Here is an 18,129-nt window from a genome sequence, read left to right as displayed (position 1 = left end):
AGGGGAGAGCTGGGAGCCAGAAGGCCTGAGCTCTGATCTACTTACCGGCTATGTGACTTAAAAATGTAGACAACACTTCTAACAGTTGTAAGAACAACAAGCAATGAATGTTAAAGCTTTGCAAACTCTTGCAAAGAGATAGGAAAGATGAGGACTAATATTCACTAAGTGAGCACTTACTGTGTGCCAGATACTTCATTATTTTTTTCATTACGTCCACTCCAGGAAGTGTTACTTGCACCATTACACAGATAAGGCTCAGAGAGGTTAAGTAAATTTCCCAAAGCCACACAGCTAATAACTGAAAGAATCACATTGGAACCCAGATCTTTGGTCTGACTCTTAAGCCCCACATCTTCCCATAAAATGCTGAAGCATCTACACTTAAAGGGATAATTACCGTAATATCTATCTGTTTGCACATAGAAAATCATCATCTATTGGAAACGCTCCCCTGCCTTTGGGGCTGCACCAACTTCATCCCCTTGCTTTCCCCATCACCTCCCCTCCCCTGGGCCACAATCCTGGCCTGAGAGAAGGCCAGCTGCAGGTCTGAGTCGCGTCTGGGGGTGTGCCCAGCCAGGGGAGTAATGAACTGTGTCCTGATTATGTCTCCAGAAAACAGGTTTTTTATTACTTCCCACGGCGGGCTGTACATCTCTGACGTGCAGAAGGAGGACGCCCTCTCCACCTACCGCTGCATCACCAAGCACAAGTACAGCGGGGAGACCCGGCAGAGCAACGGGGCCCGCCTCTCCGTGACAGGTAGGTGAGAGGGCTGCGGAGGGAGGGCGCCAGCCCATCCCTGAGACGGGGCGGGCATGTCTGCACCGTGGACCAGGGAGTCGGCTCTGTACTTAGGGGATGCCAAGAAAGAGATTAAAGAACACAGGTATAGAAACCACTGGGGCAGACCTTGTCTGGTTTGGTTTTGGGTGCCCTTCAGATAAGGGCTCTACAGATGAATTCTTTTCAGAAGTCTGTACCTGAGAAGCTTGACTCTCCTGAAGAGCTGATATATCCTCTCTTTTTTTGCCTTTGTTGCCAGGAAGCTCATAGTTAAAATCTGTTGTTCAAACATAGCAGTGATTCAATTTGATTTGGTTTGCTTTGATTTTTTGATTTGATTAGAGAGATCTTATATTTCCTGGTGTCTCTAAGTGTTCTTTAAGATTCAATTTTATCTATTTATGAATACATATAGATCTGTTGTTATAGCCCACCTCACAACAATTGAAAGTAGACAAATAATGGGTAAAAATATATTTCTAAATTAAATAAAGGATTTTTATTCTGGAGTGATTGTAGCTTCTATGGAAGGATGGAAGCTGATATTTACTGAATCCTGCTATGTGCCAAAAATTTCACTCATGTGCTCTTAGGCACCATAATAGGGTGAGGTGTTCACTGCACTCCCTATTTCTGTGGGTGAGAAAACTCAGTGAAGCCAAGCAAGTTGCCCCAACTGTTTAATCAGTGGGAGGCACAACCAGAATTCACACTCTGAGCCCCCAGTGTCCTCCAACTGTAGACCCCCATGGAAGGGGCTAATTGAACACCACGCACACCCCCAGCCCAGAGCAGGGAAGGGCACTTGGCGCTCTTCAGGGAAAGCGTTCTGCAGTAGCGCTTTTTAAACTCCTGACAGCGATCCACAGACATCATAACCTATGCAGTGCACGCTGGTGTTTCCTACCTCGTGCATTACAATGCGCTCTGATATTTTTTATTCTGTTCTATCCCATTTTAATTTCTCTAAATGCTGGTTGCAAATCACCAAATGGATTTCATAACTTCCTAACAGTTTGTGACCTGCAATTTGAAAATCTCTGCTCTTGAGGACTTGGAATTGGAGTGGCTTTGGGAGGGAAGGTAGACTGATAGTCAGAACACCAGGGTTTGGAAACAAACCCCACCATATCACGTGGCCTCTCTGGGTCTCTGAAACAGGAACTAGATTTAGTGACCGCTCAGATTCTGTTGACCTCTGACATTCTGCGGTTTGGTGAGGACCTACCCCAACCAGCAGATGACTCTATTCAGGACTCCCTCTTAATTGGAGGCAAGTCCAGAAGAGTGAGAGCCAGGAGGGCGAGGAATCAGAGAGCCTGGCTAAGTAAATATTTGTGGAATTAGCCAATGCCCAGGGAAACTGTGCTGTCGTGTGGGAAGGAGACGGGGCTACACCATGTGGCCCCATCTTTGTGGCTAGACTTTGCAGTCTGCAGCCCAGTTCCCAAATGTGTCAGAGTGGTTCCCTTCCAAATTATAGAGACTTGTTTCTGTAGTGTTTTGCATCTCATTTGCATGCCTCTCATGCAATGTGGGAAAGGCACAAAAATCCAGCCCCTTGCAGGCCTGCTCCTCCCCCTGCACAGAAATTTAGTCCCTTCATCCTATTAATCTTACCTTCACTTTGGAGGGAATACCTCCACCTTTTTTTAAAGTAAAGTTAGTGTATTTTACCTGCAGCTCTTCCAATATAAACCAAATGTAAATGCTGATACTGAGGAATATTAGGAAGAATTACTGATAGGTGTCAGAATACCATGCCTTCCAATCCATCCTCAAAAAAGACACTCTTTAAACTGGAGGATATGGCAACAATTCTCCTTCTGCTCTCATGGCCCCCAACACCCCGCTGGGTGGGGGGAGGATGGGAGATGCTCCCCAGAGACAAAGCCCAAATAGAGAAACAGAGATAGCAGAGATAGGGAGGCACCCAGCCAGACAAAAGGGGAGAGAGAAAGACAGAAACCTAACAGAGAGACAAGGACAGAGAAGATGACAGTGACAAGGTGAAGGAGACCTAGAGGAAGACAGAAGAAGCGGAGGGGAGCCGAGGGGAAGGGGCCCAGGAGTGACGCCGGCCCTGATGTGATGTGATGTGACAATGCGATCTGCAAGCTGCTTGTCTCGGCAAAAATGCAACTGATACCCGAGCAGGCAGTGCAAAGGGGAGCTCGTGTTGCGGGGCTCAGGCCTCAGCCCCCAGCCTCACCTTTCAGTTCTACTCTGAGTCAAGGGTAGGGGTCAGTCCTGAGCTGAGATGCCTTGCTCCTTAGTGGCCAGAGCCCTGTGAACTCCTAGGGCTGGTGGCTGGGAAGAGCATCATCCTGCCCTGGCCAGAAGCTTCTGGGCCACCCACTGGATTCAAGGGCAAGGAGACACCACTGCATGTCCTGGCAGAGCTAGGTCCCACCAAGGCACCTGGTGGCTGAGGAGACCTGAGCCCAGCACGCCCTCAAAGGACGGCCACCTCTCCTGTCCCAAGGCCCAAAGGCAAGAGGAAGGGGCAGGTTGATCTCCGTGGCATCGCTTTGTAGATGGTCCTTGGATGACGGCAACAACTACCCTTGGGGGCTTCTCAGCCTTCACCAAGTGTTCAAGGAAGAGGGAGGTGAAGGGTGGAAGGGAATGAGACGTATTGAAAAACGGACTTAGGAATCAGGCTGAAGTTTCAGTCTTAGCCCCACCACTCAGCAGCTGTAGAACCTGGCATAAAATAAATAATGTCTTCAAACCTCAGCTTCCCCATCTTGTAAAATGGGAGCGACAGCATGCTCTCCTGGGGTTGCTGGGAGAATTAAATAGGATACCACATGTAAACTGCTTCCTGTGGGGCCAGAAACAAAGGAAGCGCTCAGCAGGGCGTCACTGCTGACTTTGTTGTGGTCCTTGTGGTTGTTGTTCTATTGTTGCTGCATTATTATTCCTAGTACATTTCGGGGAGGGGCAGCGGTGGACGGGGGATCGACTTTTATTCTTCTGTATTGTCCAAGGTAGAAGAGGAGGCAGTTACAAAAATATTCTGAGCCCCCTAAAATACAACCTAGTAACAACCATTCTATGCGTTGAGATGCTTTTTAGGGTTTACCAAGTGCTTTCATGGGCATTAAATCAGAGTAAGAGGCACCATCATCTGCATTTATAAAGGAGGGAACCAGTGACCAGAGAGGCTGAGAGACTAGACCAGGGTTCACCAGCTCACAGGGTGCCGAGCCAGGTGCAGAAGCCATCTTCCATCACAGCACTGTCCTGACCACCCCCCACCCCAACCCTGAGCCCAGTCCAGCCTCAGTCCCAACCTACCCTAGCGAACCCCAGAGATTTCCCAGAGCCAGGCCATCTGTCTCCCCTAGCCCTGCACCGGCCCTGGCGGCACCCGATCCCCCCAGGCTGTCGCCGAACACGCCACAGCATTTTACTTCTGCTCTGGAGTAATGAAAGAGGTTTCTTTCCCTCAGAATTTAATTTCACGCCTGAGACTCGGTGATTAATTCCCTCCCCCCGCCCCTTCCTCCACCGCCCCGTCGGCCCCTCCGCTTGTAAATTCTGCGGTGTGCCACGGAATTTGTGTATTTTGCATCAATTAAGTGTCACATTGAATAATTCTTCCCTGGCACTGGATTTGTTTATCCCAACCATTCCCACAGGGTTGTGGGGGGAAGAGGCCACAGAAGCTGGCAGGGAGGGAGCGTGGCGGGTGCAGAATAGTAATCGCCCGGCACATCTGCGGAGCGGTGTAGCGTCAGTGGGCTCTTTGACATACAGTTTGCTTTGTTCCCACAACAGCCTTATGAGATCTGGAGGCATGTTGTCACCTCCACATGCAGAGGAGGAAACTCGGGCTCTGGGAGATTAGAAGACTCACCCAAGGTCACACAGCTTATCTGTGATCCAGGCAGACTTGCACCTGGGTCTCCTGATTTCTCGTCCAGGCTCCTTGTGAAAAGCCATGCATGGTGGGAAAGGAGCAGAGAGTCTTCTAGAAAGTCTTTCCCTAGCAGGGAGAATTCCTCACCCAGCCCCTCTCTTAGGGAGCTGAGCTCAGGACAGAGGATATTTCCCACGAGTCAAGGAGGGTCCCTACTGATGGTCAGCTGCTCTCTCCATTCCCTTTGGAGCGAAGTCCAGTGTTAGATTATTCTGTCTCAGCCCCCACGTAGTGAACATGAGAGAGGGGGACTGGTTTTCGGATCTTGGTTCTGCAGTGTGATTCTGGGCCGGTCCTGCACCTCTCTGGTCTCAGGGTCTGCATCTGGGTGTGCTCTCCAAGGTCCTTAAGCCAGCTCTGCTACTCCATGAGCCTATGACGTTCTGCACATTGGAAAAATCAGACCACTGGCCCACCTCATGCCCTCCTGCCCCTGTTCATCCTCCCTCATATGTTAGTGGTCCAGCAGCCCTACTCTGTGCCAGGCACGAGAGATGTCGCCTCAAGGAGCTCACCGTCTGCCAGGGCAGACAGACACGAGGCCTGGTGCTAACTGTTGTCGGCAAGGGCCTCGGGGAAAGAGGCAGCAGTGGTTGCCTCTGGGAGGGACATGGGGTGGCTGGGTGCAGGGGTGAGGGGCACATTCTTTTCCCTGTCCGCTCATCTCTGCTTTCTGAAGTTTGACCATGTGCATCTATTGCCCTTTAACTTTTTTTTTCTTTCAAAAGAAAAGGTTGTTTGAAAATAAAGGAAAAAGGAAATTTTATGGGAGTCCAATGAGAGTGGGCTGCGGGAGACATCCCAAAGGGGTGACATTGAAGCTGGTTTGTGAAAGATCAACAGGAGTTGGCCAAGCAGAGCAGGCTAGTGGGGCACCCGGGTGGAGAACAGTGCGATGAGAGCGTGCCATGAGGGGGGACCCGGTGAGATCAGAAGGTGAGGGAGGCAGGCTAGGCCAGGGACCTGGCAGGGGCAAGATCACAGATCTTGATCGGGAGGCCTGATTCGGGATAAGCAGTGTGGATTGGTGTATGTAGGTAAATGGGGCCTATGGCGGTTTTACAGCAGGGGCAGGTCCCCACTGGGCAGAAAATCCAGGGAGGCCTTTTAGAACTAGACTGAGGCAGCAGCCAGAACGCTGCTCAGAAGTGGCACAGGCATCGCACACAGAATCCCACCAAGGGCCATGGCTTCTGCAGGGGAAGGCCCCAGTCCTCGCAGTCACCGCTTTCTCTTGGTTTGGGAAGGCAGAGGAGAGGAGCGTTGTTGGGGTGGCGGGTGTGTTTTGCAGAAGGCTTCCCTTCTAAATCCTTCTGGAATGGAAAGGCACTGCCTCCTCTGATCCTGCCCAGATTGCAGGGGGGAGGAGACAGGATGCAACAGGGATGCCCATCCCTGATGGGGGCCTCCAGTCCTGAGTCCCAGACGGAGACTGACCAGGAATTACAAAGCCAGAATGTCATGATTCTCACATCACCAGGACCGTTTGTGTGAAAGTCTCTCCCTCTCAATGCCTCTTGCTGTTTCCCTTTTCCCCTCTATCTGTCTGTGTTTGTAGCCTGGTCTGCCCGCCATCCTCCCTGCTCCCAGCCGTGCTTCTCAGGCCTCCATCTGGCCTGAGAAGGAGATTTGGGGCCAGAGTCTGGGGCTCAGGGAAACAGAGCGAGCTCTCCTGCACTGGGTATCACTCACTCCAGACATCAATTCTGGGTGCCTGCCTTCCCGCCCCCACCCAGGGCTGCCCAGGACCTCCCATGCTCTCTGCCTTCCAGACCCTGCCGAGTCAATCCCCACCATCCTGGACGGCTTCCATTCCCAGGAAGTGTGGGCCGGCCACACCGTGGAGCTGCCCTGCACCGCCTCTGGCTACCCCATCCCTGCCATCCGCTGGCTCAAGGATGGCCGACCCCTCCCAGCCGACAGCCGCTGGACCAAGCGCATCACGGGGCTGACCATCAGTGACCTGCGGACCGAGGACAGCGGCACCTACATTTGTGAGGTCACCAACACCTTCGGCTCTGCAGAGGCCACAGGCACCCTCACGGTCATCGGTGAGCAGGGGAGTAGCCCCTCTTCCAGCCACAGTAACCATTGAAAGCACCACGTGTGATGGGGAGGGGCACGGGGGCAGCTGTACCTGCCTCTGGCAGGCCCCAGGAGATGAGTCTCTGGTTGGGGAAGGCAGGTTGGTGTCCTGGGGAAAGCACTGGGTTTGAAATCAGAAGACCTGCCTTTTGATTCTGACATCATCAGATAGTAACTGACTTCGGGAAAATCATATAACCGTGATGATCACCTCCGTGCCCTTTTCTGTCAAAGGGGATAATAACCCAGGCCTTCCTACCTCCCAGAGCTTATGAGGGTCAGAAGGTGATGTGGTGAGCTCGTGGACTTCTCAGCTTGTTGGGAGGAGGCAGTGTCTGTGCTAAAGGAAACAATGCTGATGTGAATCCACTAGAGGACACATAAACCCATCAGAGGTGACATTCAGAATATTTAGCAATAATTGATAGGAGTACTGATCGATCAGAGCAGACACTGGGGGTAAACAACCAAGGCAGACTTTTTAGGACCTAACAGTTAGTCATTAACTCTGGTCCCTCCTGTTCCTGCCCTATCCCAGAGCCCGGGGGTCCAGGGAGCCCACGTGGAGAGCAGGAGGCCTCCATAGACCCCTGCTGCTGCTGAGCGTCTGGAAGGGCAGAGAAGTCGAGGCAGAGGGGCTGAGGCCAGGGAGAGAACCCTGGAGAGGGATTCGTGGAACCTGGGAGCATCTTTTGCACCCCCAGCCCCTCCCTCATGTGACCCAGTCTCAGGCTCCCATTTGCAAAGTGAAGAGGCCCCTTCTAGCTCTGGCTTCTGAGTCTGATTCCCTGAGTTCCCTGCTCTCAGGACTACAGGGAAGGCATTGGCAGCAGTGGGGCTGGGGTTTGGGGACCCTTGTGGGGTCTCACACCTGTGCAGCAGCGATAGCCTGAGTCCCTGAACCTTGTACCTCACGGCATCATGAGGGCCTTTCAACCTGGGCAGTGGGAAGAGGCTGTCCCGAGGTGATCCCACCTCCATCCTGCAGAAAAGTTCCCTCTGCCGTGAAGACTGACCAAAGATGCTCTCCTCCCGGCTCCCCACCTGTCTCGTGAACACAAAGCTGCAGGTCTGCAGACCAGAGAACCACACAGAGCCCACCCCTTCCTGGGCTGACCTTCTGGCTTTGGTGTCCTGTTGCCTTCAGCCTAGATATGGGCCCAGATTCCTCCCCACAGTCGAGAGGGTCCTGCCAGTTGGAGAACGTTTATTTGCCGTGCCAGGAAGAGACCCTCCCCGTGTGAATTCACTATGAAGCCGGAAGAGCAGAAAGAGCCCCAAGGAAAGCTCTTCCAGTGATAGCAGTGCTGTGATACGCCTGCTTAGGTTAAAAGGCTGGGAGCTTGGAGGCGGGGGCTTCCCCTCGTACAAGCAAGCCCGACCGCAGAGTAGGCGGGTAAATGGACCAGGATCAGCACCCACTTCCTGTCCTAAGCACTGTCCAGAATTATTTGGTCTAATATTACCTTCTTCCCCGCCCTGTCCTGCTACACACACACTCACAAACACAGACTCATATTCACATTCATACAGACGCACCATCTTAGGCTACCGGTCAGGAGGGCTGCATACCCCCAGATCCTCAGAAAATTGGCAAACCTAACTCTGAGTCACTTGGCGTTCATAGCTCCTGCCTGTGTACATCAGGCAGGCAGGTACTTACACACACACACAGGCACGTGTGTTGAAATTTCCCACGCCCACTTCCCCATGCACACGTGCACACATATATGGTGCCTGTGCACATTCAGACACACACATCCCTCTGCGTAACATGGTCTCATCCTGGAACGCACACAGACATGCGATAAGTAACTGTTTACAGCTGTAAGCACCCTCCACTGCTCCTGTATGCACAGGTACCCCAGATCCTCCTCTTGGCTCCCTACCCTCCCCTACACTGGGCTTGGCTGGACAGCCAGGTTCTGGGGGAAGTGTCATGGCTTTTCTCTGTCTTCCATCCTCTTTGATAGCCCCTCTCTGCCAGGTTCATGAAGAGGAAAGTAATGCTTTTCATACTCCCCCTCATTCTGCCACCAAACCTCCCAGCCGTCCTGCCGTGAAGCCCGTGCAGGGGCAGTGAGGAGAGAGCAGCTGGCTGGCAGGGCCCTGGGTGCCCTGGCTGGTGACTGGGACAAGCAAGATGCCATCTGCATCACTGTGCACTGACATCGCCTGTATAGGGGGCAGAGGCTCTGGGAGCCACTAGGGAGAGCAGAGAGTGAGCAGACTCGTGTGTGCTTTGACTGCGCCCACCGAGACAGGCCTGCCATGCCCCCCTCTCCTCAGTCTCGTTCACTGGGGATCGCAGGCGCCTACAGGCCTCGGGCTCCTATACAGAACTCCAAGCTCGTGGAGATCAGAGAAGAGAGACTGGCTCATGGCTGGTAACCAGCCAGCCAGCCAATCAATAAACATGACCCAGACAGCTGTAGGGATGTAAAGATGACAGACGCTGCCCTGCTTTCAAGTGGCTCACAGTCCAGAGGGAGAGACAGACACAAAGTGGTGATCAGAAGACCCTGTGCTTAGTGCGGTGTTAGTTACACTCAGGGCGCCCCAGAAGAGAGATCCTTAACCCAGCCTGGGAGGGGAGTGGTGCCCGGGAAGGCTTCCTGGAGGAAATGCCACCTGAGTTCAGTGTGAAAGGATGAGTAAGAATTAGGGCAGAGTGTACTCTAGGTGAGGCCCTGGGTGTGCAGGAACCACAGGCAGGCTGCTGCCCTAGAGAAAACAGCTGAGAAGAGGGCTGGGTCCACGAGGGCTTTGATGGTCTTGAATGCCACTGAGTCGGGCACCGTGGGAGTTCCGAGCAGGGTAGTGGCTGGCTGCAGCGGGGAGGACTGATGGAGGGACACAGGGAAAAGGGAGGCGGAGGGGGTACTGCAGCAGGACAGGGCAGTGTAGGGGGTTGACTGATGCATCTAAAGGAAGTCAGACCAGCAGAAGGTGGCGCCTGGTGATCCGCATAAGTATGGGAGACAGATGGCTGGGCTACGGGGGCCTCCCTGGTTTCTGGGGGTGACAGCAAAGATGATGAGCCAGACAAGCTCTCGTCCTCCTCATGAGCCAGAGGGAGCTGCACAGCCCTGCCCAGGCGAGGGGCCCACATCAGGAAAGCACAAGCCATCAGAACGAGAGGTGCAGAGACACATCCTGGCCTGACCAGGCCATTTAACAGATGCGTTAACTGAGGCCTAGAGCAAGGAATTCACTAGTCCCAGGACCCTCGACAAGGATTCTTGGAGACAGAACCAGGGCCTCCTGAGTCCTGGGGCCATTTATGACCACAGCCCACCCCGAGCCACATTCCACTCACAGTGAGTCCTTTTTTTCTCCCTCCCCGTTTCCCCTCACCTCGCCCCTGCCTGGCCCGGCCCAGACCCCCTTCATGTGACCCTGACACCAAAGAAGCTGAAGACCGGCATTGGCAGCACGGTCATCCTCTCCTGCACCCTGATGGGCTCCCCAGAGTTCAGCATCCGCTGGTACCGCAACACCGAGCTGGTGCTGCCCAACGAGGCCATCTCCATCCGTGGGCTCAGCAACGAGACCCTGCTCATCACCTCGGCCCAGAAGAGCCACTCCGGAGCCTACCAGTGCTTCGCCACCCGCAAGGCCCAGACCGCCCAGGACTTCGCCATCGTCGTGCTCGAGGGTGAGCCGGGGAAGCTGGGTGGGTTCAGGGCTTCCACAGCCCGGTGGGGAGGTGCCCTGCCCCAGGCCCCGTCCCAGCCCTCCCGACAGAAGGCATTCATCCAGCACTCACAACACACAGGCAGATGCCCGCTCTTATTTAATCCTCCCCAGGGCCCTGTGTGGGGAGCCTTTTTTTTTTTTTTTTTTTTAATATTACCTATTTTGCAGTTTGGAAAAAAACTGAGGCTTCAGTCACCTGCCCAAGGTCACACAGCCCTGCGAAGGGACAAGGCTGGGATTTGAACTCAGGCCTCTTAACCATCATACTTGATTGCCTCTGCCCTTCAAAATTACTAGAATTTCACTATTAGAAGCATCTTCTTTAGGGTCTTAAAGACTCTCAGTCTCCCAGAGGCCCTGGAAGACTACCAGGAATCTCTGAACTCTTGAATCCTCTCCTAGCCTGGGGTCTCTTCACAGCAGGCCCTGTTTCTTACCATAAACCCAGGTTTCTTCCTGCTTCTCTCTCCCTTTAAAGCTGCCACCCCCTAGATTTCCTCACCCAGCACCTCTGTGTATGGTTGTTCAGGTTGTTCACTGAACAAGGTGCCCAACCAAGAGGGTGAGGACTGAAATCCAGCTTGCACTCCACTGATCAAGCCATGACCCCACACCAAGTTGCGACCACCCAGAGGAGGCACCTCTTATTTGTACAAAGATGAAGCAGGGGTTTGAGAAGGCCCGATCCTTACCAACAAATTTAGTGGTTCCCCAGCTCCTTTGTTGCTCCTAAAACCAAAACCAAAACAAGCATAATCCTATTCCTTCCAAGGATTTTTCACTGTGGTAACAAAGACACCAAACCCAGGCAAACCCCACGGGCATCAGTCTCCCTGTTACAGCCCGTGGGTCCTCGTCCCTCAGGAAGTGGGACGTGAGAGGTGACTACCCATCGAACCTGAGCCCTCACCCCTCGCCAGTGCCCAGCAAACTGCCCTTCTCAGCCCCCACCTCTTCTTGTTCTGCCCAATCCCTGCTCTCTGTCCCCAGTGAGGAAGCCCAGCAGCTGGGTGCAGACTAGTGGGAAATGGGTGCCTTTCATCTCAGGGGACCTCCCGTCTGAACTACTCCCCACCCAGGAGAGACCACCCCACCACCCAGCACATTTTCTCTCCGAGGGGCTGCCCCCTCATAGTAGGTGAGATTGTGAGCTCTTAGAGGACAGCCAGGGCTGGCCAGTTCAGACCAGGGAATATGGAGAATGAGGCTTGTGGGAGGGGCAATGAGCTGGAAGGGAGGGACAGCCAGAGAGGAGGGCCAGGGAGAGAGGCAGGGGAGAGGCCAAAGGCCGTCACCCCCCAGCAGGCAGTCCCAGCTCTGCCAGGCACCAGGCTCTCCCCGGGTTGGAGACATGAGTCTCCCCCAGAAATAGGGCCAGGGGCTGGCAGCTTGGGTTAACATCAGCATTTGGGTGTGAAATGCGGGTGGGTTGGAGAGTGCCACACTGCATTTGCCTTGCTTTCATTTTTTTACGTTTATTTTGGTGTTTTACTTTTTCAAGGACCTAGCACCTATTTTAATCCATTACAACTATCCTTTGTGGAAGATGGTCGGGGTTAATGATTACATTCCCCCATGATCCAGCGAGGAAGTGGGGGCCCCTGTGGGAGGGTTAATTAACTGGACAGGTTATCCTGTCCAAGGTTATTCTGCTAACCAGGACTTTAGCCTCATCACAGATCCCCACCACCACCATCACTGCCTCTGGGGAGCTTCCATTTTAAGCCTCAAACTTTTGCTAACAGGGCTACAGCACCACCACTGCTCCTACTGGAATGAGGGCTGGAATCAGAATCCAGAGGTCCAGCCCAGTCAGGACCTGGTTCCACATATAGTTAACCTCTGAGCTTCGAAGTCTTTATTAATAAAGGGTGGAGAAAGAAGCAGAAAAGAGAAAGTTGAGAGGAGCTAACATTTATTAAGAACTGGTAGAGTGCTGTGTAAGCATCTCTAATGCATTAATCCATTTCCTCCTCGCAGCATCAGTACCAGGGGGATATAATCGTTATCCCTTTTATCTCCATCCTCTACAGAGGGGAGATGGAAAGACTCAGAGAGGTTAAGTAACTTGCCCCAAAGACACAGAGCTTACAGGTGGTTGAGGGATGATTCAAATCCAGGAGTCTTCATTCACGTGCAGCGGTAATGGGCACCAAACAGGGTTTTGTGGATAGTGCATGAATTGATGTACATGGAAGTTCTTTGTTAGTATTATGGCCGCTGCTTTGCCTCCTCCCCTTGACAAGGTGGGGTGGCCTGGTGGGATGGTCTCTCTGTGGCTCGGTGACCCTGAAGGGGGCTCCTCGCTCCCTGCAGATGGCACGCCCCGCATCGTCTCGTCCTTCAGCGAGAAGGTGGTCAACCCCGGGGAGCAGTTCTCACTGATGTGCGCGGCCAAGGGTGCCCCGCCCCCCACTGTCACCTGGGCCCTGGATGACGAGCCCATCGTGCGAGATGGAAGCCACCGCACCAACCAGTACACCATGTCCGACGGCACCACCATCAGCCACATGAATGTCACGGGGCCCCAGATCCGCGACGGGGGCGTGTACCGGTGCACCGCACGGAACTCGGTGGGCAGTGCTGAATATCAGGCGCGAATAAACGTAAGAGGTGCCTGTCTACATTTAAATATCAGAATAGGCTTTTGAGTTCCTTTGCCATCTCTGTGGTTACCATTATTCTTGTGGTGATTAGTACTTATTATTAATCGTCATTTTGAGTTTAGTAGAAGTCTCTCTCCTCTTTGTCTCCCTTTTCCCTGCCCTCTGCAAGTCACATCATCCATTCTTGTGTGTGAGTGTCTGGTACAGTTTGCCCCCTTTGCGTTCCCACCCCTCTCCCCCCTTCACCCCTCCCACAATCCTGTCCCCCCCCCACCCCACTCCTCCCCATCAATCTGGCCCCAGGTACACTAAACATCCCACTAGGGCCTTGCAAGGACAGGGGTAAGGAAGGAGCAGCAGGGCCAGGCTTGCCCTTTGACAAGGATGCCACTGAAGCAATATCCCAGTGTCCTCCCACTGAGCCGCCCTCCAGATGTTCCAGGAGGTGTAAGCAGCCAGAAGCCAGGGCACCATCTCTCAGTCCACCATCCTCTGACTCCCCCTACTCAGCCATCAAGAGTAGGGGACTGAGGCTGGGTGGGGGTACCCCAAGGCAGGTACCTCCCAGAGCAGGGGAGGGAGTCCTCAAAGTGACCATCTCCATGCCTCAGTTCTTCATGTTGCTGTGGTGAGAATAGAGGCTCCTCTGAAGCTTTTTGCAGCCCCATGGGGTCAGACTGGTCCTCACCTGACCCTACCAGTGAGCCCTGATCCAAGAGCAGAAGAGGAACAGGGGAGTGGGAGAGATGGGGCACTGGTCAAGGAGGGCTTTGGGTTGCCACGGGAACAAGGGGGGCGGTTCATGCTAAATTCACCTGTGCCAGGTCTCCAGCTCCACAACAAATGTGGCCTCCCTTTGTCCACCCTCCCGCCCTCTCTGAATTGGAAAGGAACAGAGCTGCAGGGTCGTGGGAGATGCCCTGGTCCAGCCCCTCATCTACTGGGTGGCGAGCCAGAAGCCCAGAGTTTCTGGTACCCACTCCAGCACTATCCAGGCCTGATGGCTCTGAGCTCCCTTTACAACACCCTCATGTCTGTCAGCCCAGCTGACCTAGCTGATGACACTCCCTCCCTTCTGCCAGTGTGATCAGAGCCTCTTTTATATCCACTTCTCAGAGGCCCGCACAACACATTTACCTGTTGAAAGACAACCATCAACTCATCCAATGAAGACCTTCCTATTGTCCCTTAAATATTTAATGTGTCTAAGATCCTTTTTAGTACAAGACCATTATGAGCGAATTGAATGAAAATAACAAAATCTCCACATTTTCATTTTAACCCCCAAATCTTCATCTCCTCATAAATGAGGACTCACCCTCCCAAATCCCAGTCACTTCTTGGTGAGGCTTCAGTTGGCTCCTCTAGCCCAACCCATTAGGGGAATGGATTCTTGCCCCGGGCATGAATCAAACGTGTCTGTTTGCAACTATTTGAAGTTCATAACAGTGTGTTCTGGAGAGACCACAGGTGCCCCCATTCCCAGCATTCCCAGCCTCTGCCTTTATTTAGCCTTGTGAAAAAGGCCTCCCTCTCACCCCACCCCCTGCCAAATTTCCATCTCTTAAGAGTTTCCGAGGCCAAGCAACTGAGAAGCACATCACGGGGCAGTGCCTGGCTGTCCCTGGCTAACCACACCATTGCTCCTCCTCTCCTCCACCCTCCTGACTCCTGCCCAGGCCCCCCCAGCATCCGGGCGATGAGGAACATCACAGCTGTCGCTGGGCGGGACACCCTTATCAACTGCAGGGTCATCGGCTACCCCTACTACTCCATCAAGTGGTACAAGGATGCCCTGCTCCTGCCTGACAACCACCGCCAGGTGGTGTTCGAGAACGGGACCCTCAAGCTGACGGATGTGCAGAAGGGCATGGACGAAGGGGAGTACCTGTGCAGCGTCCTCATCCAGCCCCAGCTCTCCATCAGCCAGAGTGTTCATGTGGCCGTCAAAGGTAGGCCTCCCGCCCCAAACCAGAGCCCTCCTAGTCATCCAGGATTGCTGGCCTCTCTCCAGCTGGCCGCTCGGGCCGCAGCAAGCAATCCTGAGTGAGTGGAAGGCCAAGAAAGATAGGGCTTCGGAGTTTGGGGAAAAGGGGACACGGTGGAAGGTTGCAGGGGACACAAGACAGCTGTGAGTAACCTCTACACCCAGGTTCGCTCTGTGGGCTGCAGGTGAAGGCAGCATTGACCCGGGGACGTGAGGGGTCAGTGACACACAAAGAGGAGTCAGGTCACCTGAGCAAGAGGCCCAGGTCAGATAGGGCAGGCTTATTGTTCCCCTGATGTCAGCATGGAGCCATCCAGAACTCAGCAGGGCCCGCCAGAGACCAGCAAGTAGAGGGGCAGGGGACAGGAGCTCGGAGAGCGGAAGCAGCAGGGCGTTGGGTGCAGGGAGCACATGCTGGGTGCTGAGACGCCCTTCTGGGCTCCGATTGGCAGGGTGAGGCTGCTTTTATAGGATTGGCAAGGACCTCTCACCTGCTAATGATGCTGGAGGCCTGGAAAGCACCGCCAGTTGCCTAAAACCCTCCTCCCTTCCAGGCCCTTCATGCTCGCCTGGGTGAGGTCAATGTTTTGTGCAGGAGCACCTAATACAGAGCCTGGTACCTGGCAACCATCCAGTAAATGTCCATGGATGAAACAAATGAATGCATGTAAATGAGCAAACAAATGCATGGCTAAATACGACGTCCAGGGCTGTGCGCGGGTGTGAAGCTCCATCCCAAACATGCTCTTTGGGACTGACAGGCCTGGAGGCTGGACGGTGGGTGAGAGCAGGGTAGCCTGGTTGCTCAGGGGGCAGGATGGAGAGAACGGACCTGCCAGGCCCGGCTGAGGAGAAATGAGTGAAAGCCGGGCAGCCAGGGTGGAAGGTCACTGTGTCAGTGGTGGCCATGATGGGTAAGGGGCTCATGGCCCTTTCCGAAGAGCCAGAGTGGGCTCAGGCATTGGGAGGATATGCAGAGATCTGTCCCCTGTGACCTGAGGCTCCAGAAGCAGGAAGGCTTGGGCTGGGGTTCCACGTGGGAGGAAGGAAGGCCGTGATTTCCAGCCACCGTCTTGGCCTCTTGCGCTAGGCTGTGATCATTACAGTCATATGACGATAGCATGATGGAGGGTCCGCTCGACCCCATCGCTGAGCTCGGTGCTCTATACGCTCCATTCCATTTAGCCCTACCCCTGCCCACTTATCTAAGACAGCTACCATTTTAAGTAAATTGTCATTTGGAATCAGAATTTTTTCCTGGATCTAACTCCAAACCCTGGGCTCTAACTCAGAATGACCCAGATCCTGGGGAAGGGCAGGCTGGGAGGAGGAACTTCTGCCCAGCTCAACCTCAAAAATAAAGAGAGCGAGCTTCCAGGGCTACCTGAGAGGGAGTCAGGAAGAGACAGGGTCCCTGAGAGCTCTTAGAGCACCTGTCACCTGAGCATCTGTGTCACCTCCTCCAAATCCCTAAGGGACAGCCTGAGCCCAAAGAGGAAACTAGGCTGGACCTGAGGCCCAGGGATGGGGAGCAAAAGCAGCCTGTTAAGGGGCCCTGGCACAGGAAGGCCCCAGGGGGTCCCAGACTCCTGAAGCAAGTTGGAGTAGAGGCCTTGTGGACAGGAAGAGGGGAACTGGGGAGAAGGAAGGGTTTAGGAGACAGGTGCTGGGTCTGTTTGAGGCCCTTTCAAGCGCACAGTGATGATGGGACATCTAGGTGGAACTGTCAGGAGAACAGCTGGGAAAACTGAAAGTAGCAGCAAAAGATGCGATCCGTGCTTTGCTCCTTTGCTGCTTGTCACCAGGGCTCACTCTCTTTGGCGCACAAGGGCCGTGTCACATGCCTCCTCGTGCCCCTACCACCCGTCACAGTGCCAGACAGTGTGTGTTTCTTGAACTGAAACTGAGACATCCGTCTGGGTTGGAGTGACTGACTGGGGAGCCTTGCTTTGAGCCAGAGCACTGGGGGAGGGGCTGTCTCTGTGGCCATCGCAGGCCTGGGGAGGAGAGAGGAGACCCTAACAGCACCTGGCTCCCTGCCTCCCCACTGCTGCACCCCAGCCAGGCTGAGGGGCACCCTGGCCCCCCTTTCAGCCTAAGAACCACCCAGCCCAGGGGCCTTGTGCCGGCAGAAGCCACACAACCCCCAGGCCACATCCCCAGCCTGCTTCCCTCCTCCTGGCATGACAGGGTGCCAGTATCCATTTCTGTTACAAGCAGTGGACTGAGAGTTTACAGTGTAAACATCACATATTAAAACATCTAACCTTTGCTCTATTCCCTCGTCCTCCCGCACCAACGAGCATTTGGCCGGGTTTGTTGGCTTAAAAAAATTTAAAAAAATAACAGGGCTCCAGCAAGCCTCAGAGTACGCAGAACATCCTGAAAGCTGCTTCTGCTCATCAATTATTCAACCCCATTCAGGGAGAGATCAGTCCTAATGAATTGAATCTGATGCATTCCGTCTCAGCGACTCTCTGGGCCTGTTGTGATTGTGCTGAGCGACAGTGTCTCCCAGCCCAGGGAGAGGGAAGGGGGTGTGTGTGTGCAATCCCAGAGGGCAGAGCCCCTGCACTGGGCACGTGTGTCTCCTGGAACGCAGCATGAGCTTGGTGTTCAAAAGCATGGGGGGGGGGTGTACAGTGCACAGGCATGTGTAAATGCATGCCCCCTTTCCTGCCCTCAGGGTCTGCAAATCCAGCCCCAGAAGGGGTATAGTCACCCGTTTGCTCTCCTGAACAAGAAGCGGCATTTGTATGGGGGCTCTGGGACCCTGTGCCCCTGCCCATCCAAAAGCTCAGATTTATCACCCCCTCTCTTTCCCAGACTCCCTCTCCCCCACCTCATTAGAATGCACTTTTGCAGAAGAACCCATCAGAGCTGATTATGAGCACGCTGCTTGATTAGCTGATGTGCTGTTCTAAGAGCTACTCCAGGAAGAGGGTGGAGGAGGTGCCTCTGGGCGTGGAAAGGGTCCCCGACTTGGGCAGAAAGGGACAGGGCCCAAGAGTAGCACTCTTGACTCCTTCTCTGCT

The 18,129-nt window shown here is 53.9% G+C and overlaps 1 protein-coding gene across 2 annotated transcripts in view; it reads left to right on the top strand.

The window, feature by feature from the left end:
* The window catches only part of DSCAML1 (DS cell adhesion molecule like 1), a 314,600-nt gene that overhangs the window by 227,046 nt on the left and 69,425 nt on the right, over nt 1-18,129 (top strand). For both annotated transcript variants that reach the window (XM_064482082.1, XM_064482083.1), the window contains exons 4-8: nt 619-765; nt 6,490-6,768; nt 10,185-10,460; nt 12,818-13,114; nt 14,787-15,059. In XM_064482082.1, coding sequence (XP_064338152.1) covers nt 619-765; nt 6,490-6,768; nt 10,185-10,460; nt 12,818-13,114; nt 14,787-15,059 — 1,272 coding nt within the window. The remainder of the gene's footprint in view (nt 1-618; nt 766-6,489; nt 6,769-10,184; nt 10,461-12,817; nt 13,115-14,786; nt 15,060-18,129) is intronic.

This window comes from Camelus dromedarius, chromosome 34, assembly GCF_036321535.1.
Source record: "Camelus dromedarius isolate mCamDro1 chromosome 34, mCamDro1.pat, whole genome shotgun sequence".
In the NCBI taxonomy this organism is placed as follows: Eukaryota; Metazoa; Chordata; class Mammalia; order Artiodactyla; family Camelidae; genus Camelus; species Camelus dromedarius.
The sequence above is the reverse complement of the archived record's forward strand: the minus strand, read 5'-3'. Positions and strand labels throughout refer to the sequence as shown.